General features: G+C 45.2%; 1 protein-coding gene across 6 annotated transcripts in view; it reads right to left on the bottom strand.

Moving 5' to 3' along the window:
• Positions 1 to 3,594: 3,594 nt before the first annotated feature.
• ADGRF5 (adhesion G protein-coupled receptor F5) overlaps positions 3,595 to 15,149 on the bottom strand; it is a 104,915-nt gene continuing 93,360 nt past the window's right edge. For 2 of the 6 annotated variants that reach the window (XM_053602807.1, XM_053602805.1), the window contains exons 17-22: positions 13,747 to 13,926; positions 10,331 to 11,725; positions 8,054 to 8,095; positions 7,905 to 7,964; positions 7,247 to 7,331; positions 3,604 to 5,109 (exon numbers count right to left, since the gene is read on the bottom strand). In XM_053602807.1, coding sequence (XP_053458782.1) covers positions 5,030 to 5,109; positions 7,247 to 7,331; positions 7,905 to 7,964; positions 8,054 to 8,095; positions 10,331 to 11,725; positions 13,747 to 13,926 — 1,842 coding nt within the window. In that variant the 3' untranslated portion in view covers positions 3,604 to 5,029. Of the gene's footprint in view, positions 5,110 to 5,759; positions 5,828 to 7,246; positions 7,332 to 7,904; positions 7,965 to 8,053; positions 8,096 to 10,330; positions 11,726 to 13,746; positions 13,927 to 15,149 lie in introns of all 6 variants that reach the window. The other 4 variants (XM_053602810.1, XM_053602811.1, XM_053602809.1 and 1 more) reach the window with 3 other exon arrangements.

Genomic DNA, 15,149 nt, shown 5'->3' with positions numbered 1-15,149 from the left:
GGCTTTGCTGTTGGCTCCACGTACGAGAGGAAAGGAAAAGGAGTCAGCAGTCCCAGCTGGTGTGCCTCAGAAACGCATGCCACTGCAAAGCCAGGGTGCCAACGTGCCATCTGCTCACTTACCCCGTTCCCCTGCAAGGATTACAAGATAAAGGAGTTAGAAAGTGGGGGTGAGAAAAATTCTTCATTCCTGGTTTCTACATCCAATAGCCCACTCTGTTCACATGACCCAAATTACCTCACTGCGTGCTGACCCCAAGGCTAACTCTGCGTCTCTCACCGTCCTCTCCAGGCTGGGCCGCAGATGCGGCGCCTCCTCCATTGTCCACCAGGTGGCGATCAAGCCTCAGAAGCAGCCGGGGCTGCGGGGGAGCCGCAGTCTGGAGAGGCTGTTGCTCTAGGCCGGCTGGAGATCCCTGTCGCGACCTCTGTGACTGGGAGCTTGGGGCAAGCGAAAAGGCTCACAGTTCCAGAAAAGAAACAGTCAACGGTGCACATCAAACACCTCTTCCCGCAACTCGGGGCATGACGGCTGGTTGGCAGGAGGGAGGACCAAGGGTGACACCAATCGAAATTGGTTCCCACGAGGCACAGCCCAGAGTCACCCCCAGGTTTTGTTGTTCAATGTTGTGGGAAGTGGGCTGTAACAGCAATCTGCTCATGACTTGGCCAATCAGTGCCTGATGCCTTTCATGCCTAGAATAAGCCTTTCCCCACCCTAGCCTCTTTTTACAGCACACTTTTAATTTGGTCTCCATAAAATCTCCTAACCACACCCCATTTGTGCAGAGGGACCTGTCATGGACACTGGTGACCTTTCCACTCTCCCATCTCCCTAGTTTAGAGGTAAAAGGAAAGAAGGAGTTTCTGTGTAATTGTTTAAGAACAGACAGGACAACCGTATCTAAATCACAGGACACCACGCCCATGCCCCCCGCATGCCCAACACATGGAATGGTCTTTGGAGCTGTGACAGGTGTCTGGTGCTGACTGGGCTGCAGTAACTGGCCTGTCTCCCCTCCTTTCTCCCCCTATCCACTCCATTTTCACTGAGATTAGGAAATTTAGGAAACGACATTCTGCTGTTCATCTATACAGGACATGAGGGCTCTATTTTCAGCTGTCAACGAAAACGCCAACCCAGGCACACGGAAATGTTGAAATAGGCACCTGCTTATATGTTCCCCAGACAAATAGGTTCTGAAAGTTCAAGGACCCCTGCTTAAACGCTCTGTGACATGCTGGATTATCCGTGGCTGCTGGGACTAGGGTGGTGTTGGGGAAGCTGTCAACCCTCTGACAGTTAAGCTGTCCGAGCTTCAGCCATCCCCTATGCTGGAGGGTAGAAAGGATTATTCAGTGTTTGTAGAAGGGGGTTAAATTCTGGGTGACAGGCATAAGCCTGCAACAGCAGCAGTGGGAGCATCTCACAGAAGAGCAATTTGCACAATGAAAGCTCACAAGATCAATTTACCTATTTTATGGTCACAAGCATGGGACGGAAATACTGCTGCATCCTGACATTACGTAAAATCTCAGGTCATGATTTTAGAAACCTATAGCATCTAATTTCAAAGCTAACATCCTTGTTGACACGATGAGAGACTATTTTCATTATGTTTAAGGAAAATGCATTGGGAAGGCATGTCTGCTATAAGCCTCCTTATTCTGGGTACTTGGAGGACCCAACTTTCGCTGGCCTGGGTCACAGGCTTGCTCTCCGGGATTCAGAGGCCCTGTTTGGTTTCACAGTCACATGACACAAATTAAACGCGTTCCACCTACGTGGCATCTCCAGGACCACCGTGTTTCCTTCAGTCTTCTCAGACGATCTTGCCTTTCTGCTCCACTTCCTTCAGAATAACAGACCCCCCCCCCCACCTTCTGCATTTACTGATTGCTACAGTCTTTTTCATCTCCATGTAACTTTTTTTTTTCCCTGAAATCTTCCAGCACAGACCTCCCTGAATATATCTACACAAACCACAAAAAGCTCTGATTTCCACAGTATTTCTTAGTTTCCGGCCTTAGCAACCTATAATCCGAAAACCCCATGGACATTTATTATTCTCTTTCCCCATGTGAACAATCAGGAACGGGGAGGAGGAGGGCGGACACATGATTCATCCAAGAGATGACGTGCAGCTCTGGACTTGGAATGATCCCAGGGAATATTTTGGTAGCTGCTCATTTGTGGGTCCCTTTGCAAGAAACCTACTTAAGGTCCCTTAAGGCAGGTTAAGTTTTGGCCATGGAACTGACTTTACATGCTGAGCAATGTCAGACCCCCAGGGAAACACTGGATGCTTATGAGCAAAGTGGACCATACCAACCAGAGTCACTGGGCCTCCTGCCTTCAGAAATTCATGACTGATGGCCATGTAGTCATTGCTGATTGGGAACTGGTGATCTCAGGCCCAAATGAGGCTCTTGGTTTCATATAATTTACAGATTCATGCACTTTTCATGCACAGATTCTACACTTTTGAATTCTACTATTTATTTTGGGATATTCTTGGGAAGGGGTAGTGGTTGCTATTTGTGTTGCAGTGGGCAGAATACCAGCAAACATTTCTCTAATCATTTGTCTTCATAGATTTTCTGGAATTTAAATCTAGTGCTGTGACTTGAAAGGGTGAAGGTTCATGCCTGCATGTGTATGCGGACGTGTGTGTGTGTGTGTGTGTGTGTGTGTGTGTGTGTTTGGGATAGGAACGTGCCTTAGCTAAGGAATGTGGGCAGAGGGCCAGATCTGCATCCTAGGAACCCCACCACGGGGTCCTGTTATTTATGGAGGTTCCCTTCATAGGTCCAAACACAATGACTCCCAAGGGAATCCCTGTGGAAGTCGGTGGAGACTCCCTGTTTCCTGTCTGATTTGCATTTTTGAACATGACAAAAGCCTCCCAGGTGCTGTGCTTTGTGATTGATCCTGTTCAGATGGCCCTGCTAAGTAACACTGTGCTATAACCCTGGTTCCCCTCTCTTCCATTCAACTCCTTAAGGTCATCCTTTCCCTAATAGGTAATGCTGTTATAATTCAACTGATCCCAGACCCAACCTATCTCCATCTTTTCAGTACCAAGTAAGTTCTGCTCAAAGCTGATCACTCCCTGGAGAACTTGGCCCACGTTTATAGCTAAACATTTCCTTTAGGGACATTAAGTAATGAAGCATTCAGCTGGGACTGGGGTGTGACGGTTCTCAGGTAAGCCTGGGAGTAGAGGTCTGTGTTGTTTGTGAATATATGGAAATAAGGAATTCATTTATTTCAAGCATCATTAGGACATCTAACTGTCCCATCTCTGCCCCCTATTTCTCCCTCCCCAAGAAGAAAAGGGGGACAGTAGTAGAATTTAAAAGAAAAAAATAAAAGGAGGGGATTTAAAGGGCTAAAATATTAAAAGAAAACTCCTTTGAACCTCAATATAGAGACTTTTTCACCTGCCACCACCCTAATGGCTGGGCCCCTTTTTGTCCTCCATCTTTGGGAAGGTCACACACAGCCCACCCAGCCTGAGCAGCCCCCACAGTCGTATTCTGCCTTCTTCTCCTTTGGGGGTCAGACTTTCATGTGGAATATATGGCACATGGTTAACTCTAATATGAATGCAATCTCAACAAATATTTGTATTTTTAAATGAAAAACGCACACACGAACAAAACACGCACACAGTTAATCCACCACCAATCAAATGCTTTGGAAAGGCCCTGCCGTCTGTTCATCAAGGTAAAGCATTATTAGGAGAACGGAGTGGCCCTAGCCATCACATTTCTTTCCAGAAGCTTTCCAGGGGATTGGAATAAACACAACTTAGACCGTGCAAAACTCCTAGGGTGTATTGGTCTGGGAATTAAAGACTGACAGAGATAACCCTTGGAGAGCTATACAACACACCGAGGGCCATTCTGCACAGTAACAATGACAGGAACAAGGACAGTGATACACAATGCTGGAAGATGACTCAGATCTGCTCTGTACTGCACAGAGAAGTACCTGATTAAAGCTGTTAAGTGCATGGCAATTAGGGTCTGATTGCCGTCCCATGTGTTTAATTGCAAACATTTGGCAATTAAAGGGTACAAAAAAATATTTATTTTTGGATTTCAAAGTATGCAACAAACTGAAGAATATAAGGCTTTTCTGATGAATTATAAAAAATTCAGTGAGTAGTTGGATCTGGTTGGATCTGATAAGGTGGATCTTTGTCATATGTCCTCTGGATGTTCACGCCACTTGGCTGAGACCTTGGCAAAGGCACATACGTGTGCATGTAGCATCAAGAGCATTGTGCCTGCTTCCACCTGTGTCTTATAAATATCATTATCCACTTGAAAGCATCCCGATGATGTCACTTCCTCCCTGTTTTTACCACGGACCTTTTCCCTCCTTTCAGCTAAGAAGGTATCAGGAAGATACTGAACTCATTCCCTGCGGCTTACTTCCGGTTTTTCATTTTACCAAATTCTCCATGCTGTAGTATCTAACTGATGACATTAGATCATTAACATGGAAATCTTCAAATGTGGCCCTTAATGTTGTTTTTCTTCAGTCTTTTCTTTGTTCTTTTTTCTCTTCTTCTTCTTTCTCTCCCTCCTTCCCTTTCCCCATTTCTTCCTTCCTTCCTTCTTAGAATTCACTGAAACATTTCCTAGGGACTGGCCTTTTATTTATTATTTTAGCTAAAGCTTATCTTTGTGCCCACTATGTGAAAAGTACAAATGTCTTTCAAAATTCTATATTACAATATAGACAGGGAAGTTGGGCCTGGGGGGATTTGCATTTCACTTAAATACTATACATATTTAGTGTCACATCAGGGGTGGGGTGGGGGAAGAAAAATAAACGTAACAGTTACTTTTAGTCTGTTTTTACAGAAGAAAGCCTCTTCTCTAAGGAAAAAGTCTTTTCAGCATCTGCTCCCAGAAACCTGCGCAGAGAACATGTTACCCACAGCTTTGGAAGGATCTCTTTCTTCAAAGCACAGCCACAGTTCTCAAGAGGTCACGTGGGATGAATTTTCCTGGTCTTAGTTGAGCAATGAGTAAGCACTAGATGAATTTTCCAAGGATGAGCTGGTTGTCTCTGGGGTGGAAACATTATACGTTCCTGAAAAACAGAGGAGCAGCTCAGCCTTACAGTCAAGCCTTCACAGATCTTGGGGTGTGAACATCTCCTAATGAACCGAGGGACGCTCTGTCCAGGAGCCAGGTAAGCTTGGCCATGCCTGGAAACCACCATGCCTGCCGTCCTCCAAGACCCAGGTGTGCCAGAGAACAGACAGAGCTGCTGTTCTCGCGCATGCTGAGCAGCCAACAAGCACTAACTATGTCACATCACACCAGCAGCCAGATTCCTATAAAGGACAGGAAGCTCCAGGGGGCAGCGGGTAACCTCTCCACATGCCAACACATGCAGGGGCCCAGGGACATCTGCAGGAGGGAACCCATCCCCTCACCCCCACTACAATCGTGGGGGAGCTCTTGGGAGGGACCTGGAGGAAATGCTCAAGGCAAAAAATTATAAAGGCAGGAAAAAGAAAGAAAAGAGAAAATTCTAGGGGAAGAAAAGACAGGACCAGAGAAAAAGCAGGAGTCAGGAATGACAACAAAAATGCTGATAATTGGTGCAGCGAGGAGGGCAGCCCTGGGGAGCTGAACAGGCTTGTGTCTGCAGCCCGGAGTAGGGAGGAGGTTGTGCACAGAGGGAGGGTAGAAAGTGTTCGGTGGACAAGGGGAGGGTCCAAGTGCCCGCCCTACCATCTGAGTGCAGAACTGCCACGGCTAACAAGGTTTCCATCATTGCCTGGGGGGGACCTTTGGGGCTGCTGATGACATAAAGCAAAGTTACAGTGCTTACAAAACCCTCAAACAGGCCCAATGTGGCTTTATGACTGACCCCGAGTGGCCATCCAGTGGCAATGCCCAGGAACCCCAGGCCTTGCTACCTTGGGGAAAGAGCTGGCACCAGGAAGATCTGCTCTCTTCACAACAAATCAAATTAGTGACTTTAAAAATCAAAAGTAGAATTCTGACAGTATCATGAGGAATTTGACAAATTGAAGCAACAAACTCCCCACTAAGTCTTCCGGAGTTTTTTTTATTATTATTAAATCATAAACATATAGATCATGTACACATTAATGCATTTATGGGGTACAATGTGCTGATTTCATATAGAATTAGGAGCATTTACATCACACTGGTTAATATATACCTTATCTCATTTACTTAATTATTGTGTTTAGACATTTATACTCTATACTGAATAGATCCAACATGTACCCTTGCATTGGAGTTTTAATGGCGGAAGGGTATTCTCAAAATTTTCTTTTATGTGGCAAAACCTTGTTCTGAAATATTGACACATTTTTAGACTCCACATTTGAGAGATCTGTTCAGTTTCAAAAAGCTGGAAGGAAGTTTGGGGGTTGTATTTCTGGAGTTGGGAGATGGTGGCATGGAACAGGGGTTTCAATTTGTCAGAACAGCTGAGACTTATTGCCCAAAGTCATATCTTCAAGGTACAAATTGAACTGTGAGTGTTTGTAATAGAATAGCTAACTTGGTGATCCCTCATATACATATGCACAGTTTTATAAATGGCAATGTGTAAAACAAGAACATCTCGTAAAAAGGCAAGAAAATGAAAACAAACCTACAGAGTGAGATCCCGTAGTAGGATTTTCTAAATTCAATAGAACCTGTGAGTTGACCACCCATGGGACTGCAGCAAACTGGTCAACATAAGGAATTAGGCCTTGTGTGCTGATACATACATGTGATCCACGCCTGGTCTATGAAAATTAGGTCAACTGAATGGTCAATGTAGGGAGTGATCAACTATGGAGGCTCTACTGTATAGCCTTTGCTGCAACATAAGCCAGAAACATGACCTATCTACTCCCATGTAACTGAGTTGAAAGGACTCTGTGTTTGACAGGTCAGCAATTTATAGTTTCCATCTTTATAGTAGATATTTTGATCGCTCTCTAAAGGCTTGTCTAGATTATCCAAATCCTATTTTTCCTGAGTTATTATTAGTTGCCCATTGAAGGCAGCTTCCTACTGTACCCACCCTTGGTGATTTATGAAAATGTGAGTGAGCTCCTAGACTGGACCTCCACCCCAACCGAGGCCGTGTCAGGTGGATGCCATGAATTGTGAGTGGGAGAGCAGCAGCCCTGAGTCTCCCCATCAGAGCAAATATGTTCTGTCAACCAGGGCACCCTGAGGGCACAACGTACCTGTTTTACCAAACAAATTGTTAAATCTTCTTGATATTGGAGAACTCATAGAAAACACAGGCGTGGATGAACCTATGGATGTTGACTGAAGAGAGAAGCAGAGAAAATCGCAAGGTCATTACTTGTTAGACCATGAGGAGGTTGGTTGGTTTTGCCGCCCTCTAGTGGTCACTGCCTACATCTCTATTCTCACCCCTTTGAGGCTGCATTGATGGAGATACTAGAATCTTAGGATCTGTATTAGAAAAGTAAACTTCATATACATGTTTTATTATTTAGTAGGTTTTTAGCATCTTCCTACATGTGAATGACAGTCAATTATTTTCCAGGGCAACAACTATGTTCCAAAATGAACTATAGGAAATTCTGTTATTATCCCTCAAATTGTTTTCTCTAATGCCATGAATTCCCCCCAGATTACTTCTCGTTGAAAGTTTGATTTTAACTGTAAGCTTATACTATCTATTATTTAACATCTATTTAAGTATGTGGAGTAGCATCTTACCCATGGCTCCACGGCCATGTTTAATAAGCAGAATAAGGCTTGCAATGTATGCAGCCCTGTGGATCAAAATCCAAGGTAGAAATTTGGTGCTTTCTCTTCCTGTGGAGCACGTGAGGATACAAGATGGAAAGTCTCTGCAGAGAAAAGGCTTACCTTTGAGTGCTGTGAAGACCATCTGGACAAAGAAAACTTATTCAGCAAAGCTTCCTGAACCTGCATTGTTGAAAAGAAGTTATCAGGACTTAAACGTATCACAAGTGCTTTAGATTTTTCTAGAAGCATGAAACTATCATGGTTCTTACCTTCAGATCCCAGAGGCATCCAAAGAGTAAAATGAATAAGCCCTGAGAAAAAGGATTAAAAAGAAGTGCATTTTAATCACATTTGATTGTCTAGCACAGTGGTTCTCAACCTTCCTAATGCTGCAGCCCTTTAATACAGTTCCTGTGGGTTATGACCCCACAGTTTGGGAACTGCTGGTCTAGCAAAATAACAAGTCCTTTATTAACCTGGTATGAATCTGTGCTGTCTCTTTCCCCATCTGAGTCTATGGAATGAGTACAGCACACCATAGGCCCACACTAAGGGACTCAAAACGTCATGCTGTTGGGAGGATATTTTCTATTTCCCCATTTTCCTTCACTTGTGAACTGGAGGTCAGGCTGGCTATGCTATTAAATACACCTCTGTGTCTACAGTGCCGCCCACACGGTTGTGATGAGAATTGAGGGTATTGGGTAGGACAACTAGTTTCTTCCAACTGAGGCATACTACGAAGGTCATTAGATATGAGCCCTATAGTTTGGAGACAGAGGCCTATAGCAGAAAGTGGGGTTGATATGGTTGTGGCAAAAGGCATCTAGGAGGCAATATCTTAGTTTCACTTCCAGCCCTTTTTAGTCCCTCCCTCACTGGGGCACGTATCCTTGGACAGGTTTTTCTATCCTTACCACCTCTCTGTTGGGTGAAACAGGATTAATCACCCCTTTTCTTTGTGTGTCAAAACCTTATTGTACACCTCTGTTTTAGCTCTTCTAACAAACTGGTTTGCATTATATTAAAATTGGTTATGTGCTGCAGGAGAGCAAAGATGTCTTTCCGTGTTATTATAATTAAGCAGATTGTCTGATATTAGGGCCTTCATTCTTTGATTTTTTTATCAACAAATATTTCCAGGGAACTTACTATGTAGCATGCAGTGCTCAATTCATTTGTGTAGTTACAGGGAACCTACTATGTAGCATGCAGCACTCAATTCGTTCGAGTAGTTACAGGGAACCTACTATGTAGCATGCAGCATTCAATTCATTCATGTAGTTACAGGGAACCTACTATGTAGCAGGCAGCACTCAATTCATTTGTGTAGTTACAGGGAACCTACTATGTAGCATGCAGCGCTCAATTCATTCGAGTAGTTACAGGGAACCTACTATGTAGCATGCAGCGCTCAATTCATTCGAGTAGTTACAGTGAACGTACTATGTAGCATGCAGCGCTCAATTCATTTGTGTAGTTACAGGGAACCTACTATGTAGCATGCAGCGCTCAATTCATTCGAGTAGTTACAGGGAACCTACTATGTAGCATGCAGCGCTCAATTCATTCGAGTAGTTACGGGGAACCTACTATGTAGCATGCAGTGCTCAATTCATTCGAGTAGTTACGGGGAACCTACTATGTAGCATGCAGTGCTCAATTCATTCGAGTAGTTACAGGGAACCTACTATGTAGCATGTAGCGCTCAATTCATTCGAGTAGTTACAGGGAACCTACTATGTAGCATGCAGCGCTCAATTCATTCGAGTAGTTACAGGGAACCTACTATGTAGCATGTAGCGCTCAATTCATTCGAGTAGTTACAGGGAACCTACTATGTAGCATGCAGTGCTCAATTCATTCGAGTAGTTATAGGGAACCTACTATGTAGCATGCAGTGCTCAATTCATTCGAGTAGTTACAGGGAACCTACTATGTAGCAGGCAGCGCTCAATTCATTCGAGTAGTTACAGGGAACCTACTATGTAGCATGTAGCACTCAATTCATTCGAGTAGTTACAGGGAACCTACTATGTAGGATTCAGCGCTCAATTCATTCATGTAGTTACAGAGAACCTACTATGTAGCATGCGGTGCTCAATTCATTCATGTAGTTACAGAGAACCTACTCTGTGCCAAGGTCTCTAGAAGGTGCTATGGATATAACAAGAGCAATGCAATCCCTGTCCTCACAAAGACAGGATTTTCATTTAGAAAATAACAAATGGCACCAAGATAATCCTGAATAAATAGCAGAATTCAATTTAGAACGAGGGCTTTCCTCTACTTGTGTAATTGGACATTTACGAGAGACCAGCATACACAACTAAATTATAATGGAGGTAATAAAAAGTATGAATTTCCAAGGGAGCAGAGGTATGTATCCCTTCTGTCTCAGTGAATTCTTATAATTACTGCTCTTTAGGGCTCAGGCTTCCTCGGAACTAAATTCATTCCCCATTCCTTCTCCTGTTTATGTTTCTAGTATTCATTTGTCCCACAGAAATAAAAGCTTCCTGAGCGCTCAGCACTGCCAAACTTACCTGGAAAGCATTGAGAAGGGCAAATATGATGTGGAATACCAGGCTGGTCCCTGGGAACACGGTGGCGAGACCAAAGCCCCAAGTGAGCCCCAGGAGCGGCGTGAGGACCCCAATGCTCTTGGTGATCTGAAACAGGCTGCTCTTCTCCTGCTTGCACGGCTTGTCTCCAATGGAAGGCCGCAGGATCTTGGTGATGACCACAACTGTGATGGTCACGTTCACAACCACAATCATCAGTGCCGGGACGGCAAAGGCCAGCAGGGCTTTGGTGTCCTCCCAATTAAGCCAACAGATATCCTTCCTCGTGTAGATGTCCTGTGGCTGGGTGGCCCCCACCGTGATGACAGAGATGGCGAGAGGGCAGCCATAGCCAAGACAGAAAGCAATGGCCTTCTGCGTGGACTTGCTGGCCTCGTGCAGAATGAAAACCAGGCGGTAGAAGAGCATGAGGCCCAGGGTCAGCATCCAGAAGAAGGCGCTGAGGTAGAAGAAGTGGATGAAGAAGGTGGCGGCCACACAGGCCGTCCTGCAGAGCACATAGTGACTGTCCTGGATGGAGGCGACCACAATGAACCAAGTGTCGGCAACCAGAAGGGAGGCAGCAATGTTCACTATGCAAACGTGGCGCATGTAGGAAGTCCGGTTCTTGGTCACTGATTTCCACACGACAGCTTCCACGACTATACAGGCTGCCAAGCTCAGGATGGAGAAGCCCAACCCGATGTAAGAAATGATATCCAGCAAGATCCCCAGGAGAGAACCAGGGTCTGGGGAGTCAGGGGACATGAGGACAGAGAATGAAGTTAGGTGGTCACAGACACAGGTGATATTGTCCTCATTGCTTTCTTCAACATGACACCCACTGCTGTCCCAGCCCCCAGTGTGGTTGGCGAGGCTGAAGTTCCAGAAGACACATTTTGCTTCCCTCGCTGAAGGGCTGTTGTTCTTAAAGGTCATGGAAATCCTGAACGGCGTGGTTATGTTGTGGCTGATAGTGGTCGTCATCACTAAGCTGTTTGCAAAATTCCTTTTCTGATCATCCTCGGCCAGGATGGCTTGGAGAGTTGGGAAAGCCACAGTGACAATAGATGAATCTGGCTCCAAGTTTTCCAGCTGGCTCTTGTCAATGATTATGTTGCCCCAGAGGTCAGCCTCTGAGAAAACAAACCTCTGTTCATAGGCTTCAGGGTGGCTGGGTTTGATGACCATGCTGGTCAGCTGCACATTGGCTTGGCAGAAGGACAGGGAGGGCTTATCTTCTAACTGCAGCGCTCGGGAAAATCGTTCCACAGAGTGCAGTAGCTGGGAACCATGGTTGATCTGTAGCTGATGTAAAACCTTCCAGGTGTTCAAGGACGGCTGGCTGAGGATGATGTTCACAGTAGAAAGCATGTGCTGTAAATGACACGGCATGCGATCAAACCAACCGAATTCTTTCAGTCATAAAAAACAAAAAATAACGTCTCCCTAGAAACTGGTTAAGTGGACACAGGTAAGAGGAAAAGAACAGAGGAAAAGGAAGCATCCCAGGCAGTGGGATCTGTGACCTGCCTTCTTACGGCACAGGTTAGCAGAGGGTGGGTCCCTAAGAAGTGAAACTCCCCCCACACACAGACACATCCTGCTCACCAAGGCCAACCCAGCAGGCTGGCAGAGGTATTTATTATTTTATTGTATTTTCTTTTAGATCTCAGGCCTGTAAAGTGTTTTTGGTGGGTGGAATCTTACCAGCAAGGGTGAGGATGTTCAGAAGACCATCTCAAATCCTGAGCATCAAATGAGCTATGCAAGTGTGGTCAAAGGCATCTTTCTTTTGTGCGATACAATTTTTTTTTTTTTTGAGACAGAGTCTCACTATGTCACCCCCAGCAGAGTGCTGTGGCATCACAGCTCACAGCAACCTCAAACTCTCGGGCTCAAGCCAGTCTCTTGCCTCAGCCTCCCTAGTAGCTGGGACTACAGGTGCCCACCACAACGCCCGGTTATTTTTTTGTGGTAGTTGTCATTGTTGTTTGGCAGACCCTAGCCAGGTTCAAAGCCACCAGCCCCGGTGTGTATGGCTGGCACCCTAGCTGCAGAGCTACAGGCGCCAAGCCACATGCAATACAACTTTATTTCCTCTCCCATAAATGTACGTGGGCTTGCCATTTTTCCATTCAGGCTATCCCCCAATGTAAATTATTTGCCCTTCTTTGCCTTGTTCTGTTCTTGGGAAGTATGAACCCTATAGAATCTTGAAATGATACTCCCGACACCCCCCCCCGCCATGATATACCCTAATAATTAAACTTATGAATGTTTCCTTATTTGGAGTAGATCTAATTAAATTAAGGATTGATCACGGATTAGCTAGGTGGACCCCAAATCTAGTGACAAATATTCTTACAGAGACAGAGGAAGAGAAGACAAGTGGAGAGTAAGAGGCCATCTGAAGACAGAGTCACACCGAGTCCTGCAGTCACAAGCCACAGTGACCGAAGCTGCCAGGAGCTGGAAGAGGCAAAGAAGGGGTGTCCTCTGAAGCCTCTGGAGGGGCTGTAGCCCTGCAGATACCTTGATTTTAGACTTCTACCCTCCAGAACTGTATGAGAATAAATTTCTATCATTGTAAGCTATGTATGACACCAGTCCTAGGAAACATACACAACCTCTTGGGACTCTGTCCCTAAGCTTGTTGCCACTTGGCCTCTGGTTGGGTTCTGCCCATGCGCAGCACTGGCAGGAGATGGGAGGATGGGAGAAGGTAGAGGCTGAGATACATTTTCCCAGCTGCCCACCACCCCCTGTCCCTGGTCCTCATACTTCTCAGCATGCTCTGGTTATAGCTGTGGGGTTCCAAGCCCTTGTTCCCTGCGGACTGGTCCCTCCTCCAAGGTAGACTCTGTCTGCACCATTTCCTCTCCTTTCACTAGGGGGCTGGTATTGTTGCTGATCTCTGCGTGCCTCCTTACTTCTTATTTGTTTGTTAATTGGTTTGGTAACCCTGGTTTTTCCCTCTGTAAGAACCCCTTCATTAAAGCCTCTGCATTTGAACTCTTATGAGTAAGTAAACTCTTTCCTCCCAGAACCCTGATTGCTTCAAAATTCATGTTTAGTGCTAGACCTTTGCACATATTCTGAAAACCTTTAACTCCTAGTTTTCCTGGAAATCAGATGAGAATTCTTTCTGTTTTAAAGAAGAAACTAAAGCAGAAATTCACTGAGGAAATATTCTTAAGGTCCCCAAATAAGTACTGGAAATACTCCCTCATGTCCTAAAAGCTGTAACTGGCAAAGCACGTGACTCTAACATCCAGAGTGTTGCTCTGGAAAAGACAGAGAAGAAGCTACCACTGGGAGGAATCATGTTTCTTGAACACAAGTCCTAAAGGGTGACCCAAAGACCCAAAACTCCCGCAAAGTTGAGGCCAACTCACCGTCATCATTTCTGAATTTACTTGGATTGGAACTGTGGAGAGCAAATCAAGGATGTTAATAATGGCTCCCAGGCTCCCAGGAGATGAGAGGATTTCGTGTTTCACCAGGTCTGTGCGAACAGAAAGATCCTGCAGGTAGGTAGGGAGCTTCTCTTCCTGAGAGGGGCTCCGGGTCAAAGCCTAATAGAACAGGAGTCAAAACCGACAACGCGTCAATTGTTCCAGCTATCAAACCTGAAAGATCCACTCCTGGCCAGATCTCTCAGGTCAGAAGTTCCCCTTTTTCTCCATTCCCACAAAAGGAAGTATGCACCGTAAGGTAATGTACTTATCTCAAAACCACCCGTGCGCGCTCCTCAAAATGGAATATGGCATAAGGCTCACATGTACGGCGAGCAATAGAAGGTATGTTAATCTAATCTTCCAGGGGAAGAACGAAGGAGGAGAGGTGTGATTTCTAGAGAACTCAATTTTACTCAATTAAAGTGGAGTAAAATGGTCACTGTGGTAGTACACATGGAAGGGTATTTGCCACTCGGCTTTGCCTCCAGTCGCTAACCCTGCTTGTCAGTAAAGTGACTGTCCTTCCTAATTTTCCTGCTATAGTTCTTGTTTACGTCGTCTCTCCCGGTGTGACTATGAAGAGTGCCCTCTTTTATGCTCAGAATGAGTCCTGATGCGGATGGCGGACGATATGATGATATGGTCACCTTCCCTGTAATGCTCACACTTCTGTTTCCTGACTCTCTAACTCCTGCTCACACATAGAATGAGCTCAGTGTCTATGTTCGATAGGAAGCTTCTGACGAGTGTTCCAACCCAGGGGAGTTCCTTCCTCTGAATGCACAAGCACTTGTTTTATTTAATGTATTTTACATCTGTGACATCTCTAGTGAAACTGTTTTAATTTCAATATCATTCCAGTTAAATTACAAACTCCTTAAAAACATGGATATCATGTGTTACATTTCTTTGCATGCTTTGCTTATCCTATAATGCCTAACACAGTACAAGTCACAACTTGGCACACAGGAAGTGCCCCCAAAGCTACAAGCTGAATGGACAGATCCAACGGAACATGATGGACAGGCAGGAGCCCGTTTCCACGGAAAGTGTATCTAAGTATCTAGAATTGGGGCTAAGGCCCACATTAAGCTCAAATTAGAATTTCTATCTTCCTTTTTTCTTTTCTTTCTTTCCTTCTGTCCCCCTCTCTTTTTTTTTTGAGAAAGAATATCACTCAGTCACCCTGGGTACAGTGGCACAGCCACATCACGGCTCACAGCAACCTCAAATTCTTGGGCTCAAGCGATCTTCCTGCCTCACTCTCCCCAAGCAACTGGGACTATAGGTGCCCACCGCCAGGCCCGGCTAGTTTTCCTTTTTTTAGTGGAGACAGGGGG

This window comes from Nycticebus coucang, chromosome 9 (assembly GCF_027406575.1).
Source record: "Nycticebus coucang isolate mNycCou1 chromosome 9, mNycCou1.pri, whole genome shotgun sequence".
Lineage (NCBI taxonomy): Eukaryota > Metazoa > Chordata > Mammalia > Primates > Lorisidae > Nycticebus > Nycticebus coucang.
Note: the sequence above shows the minus strand (reverse complement) of the source record. Positions and strands in the feature narration are given on the sequence as shown.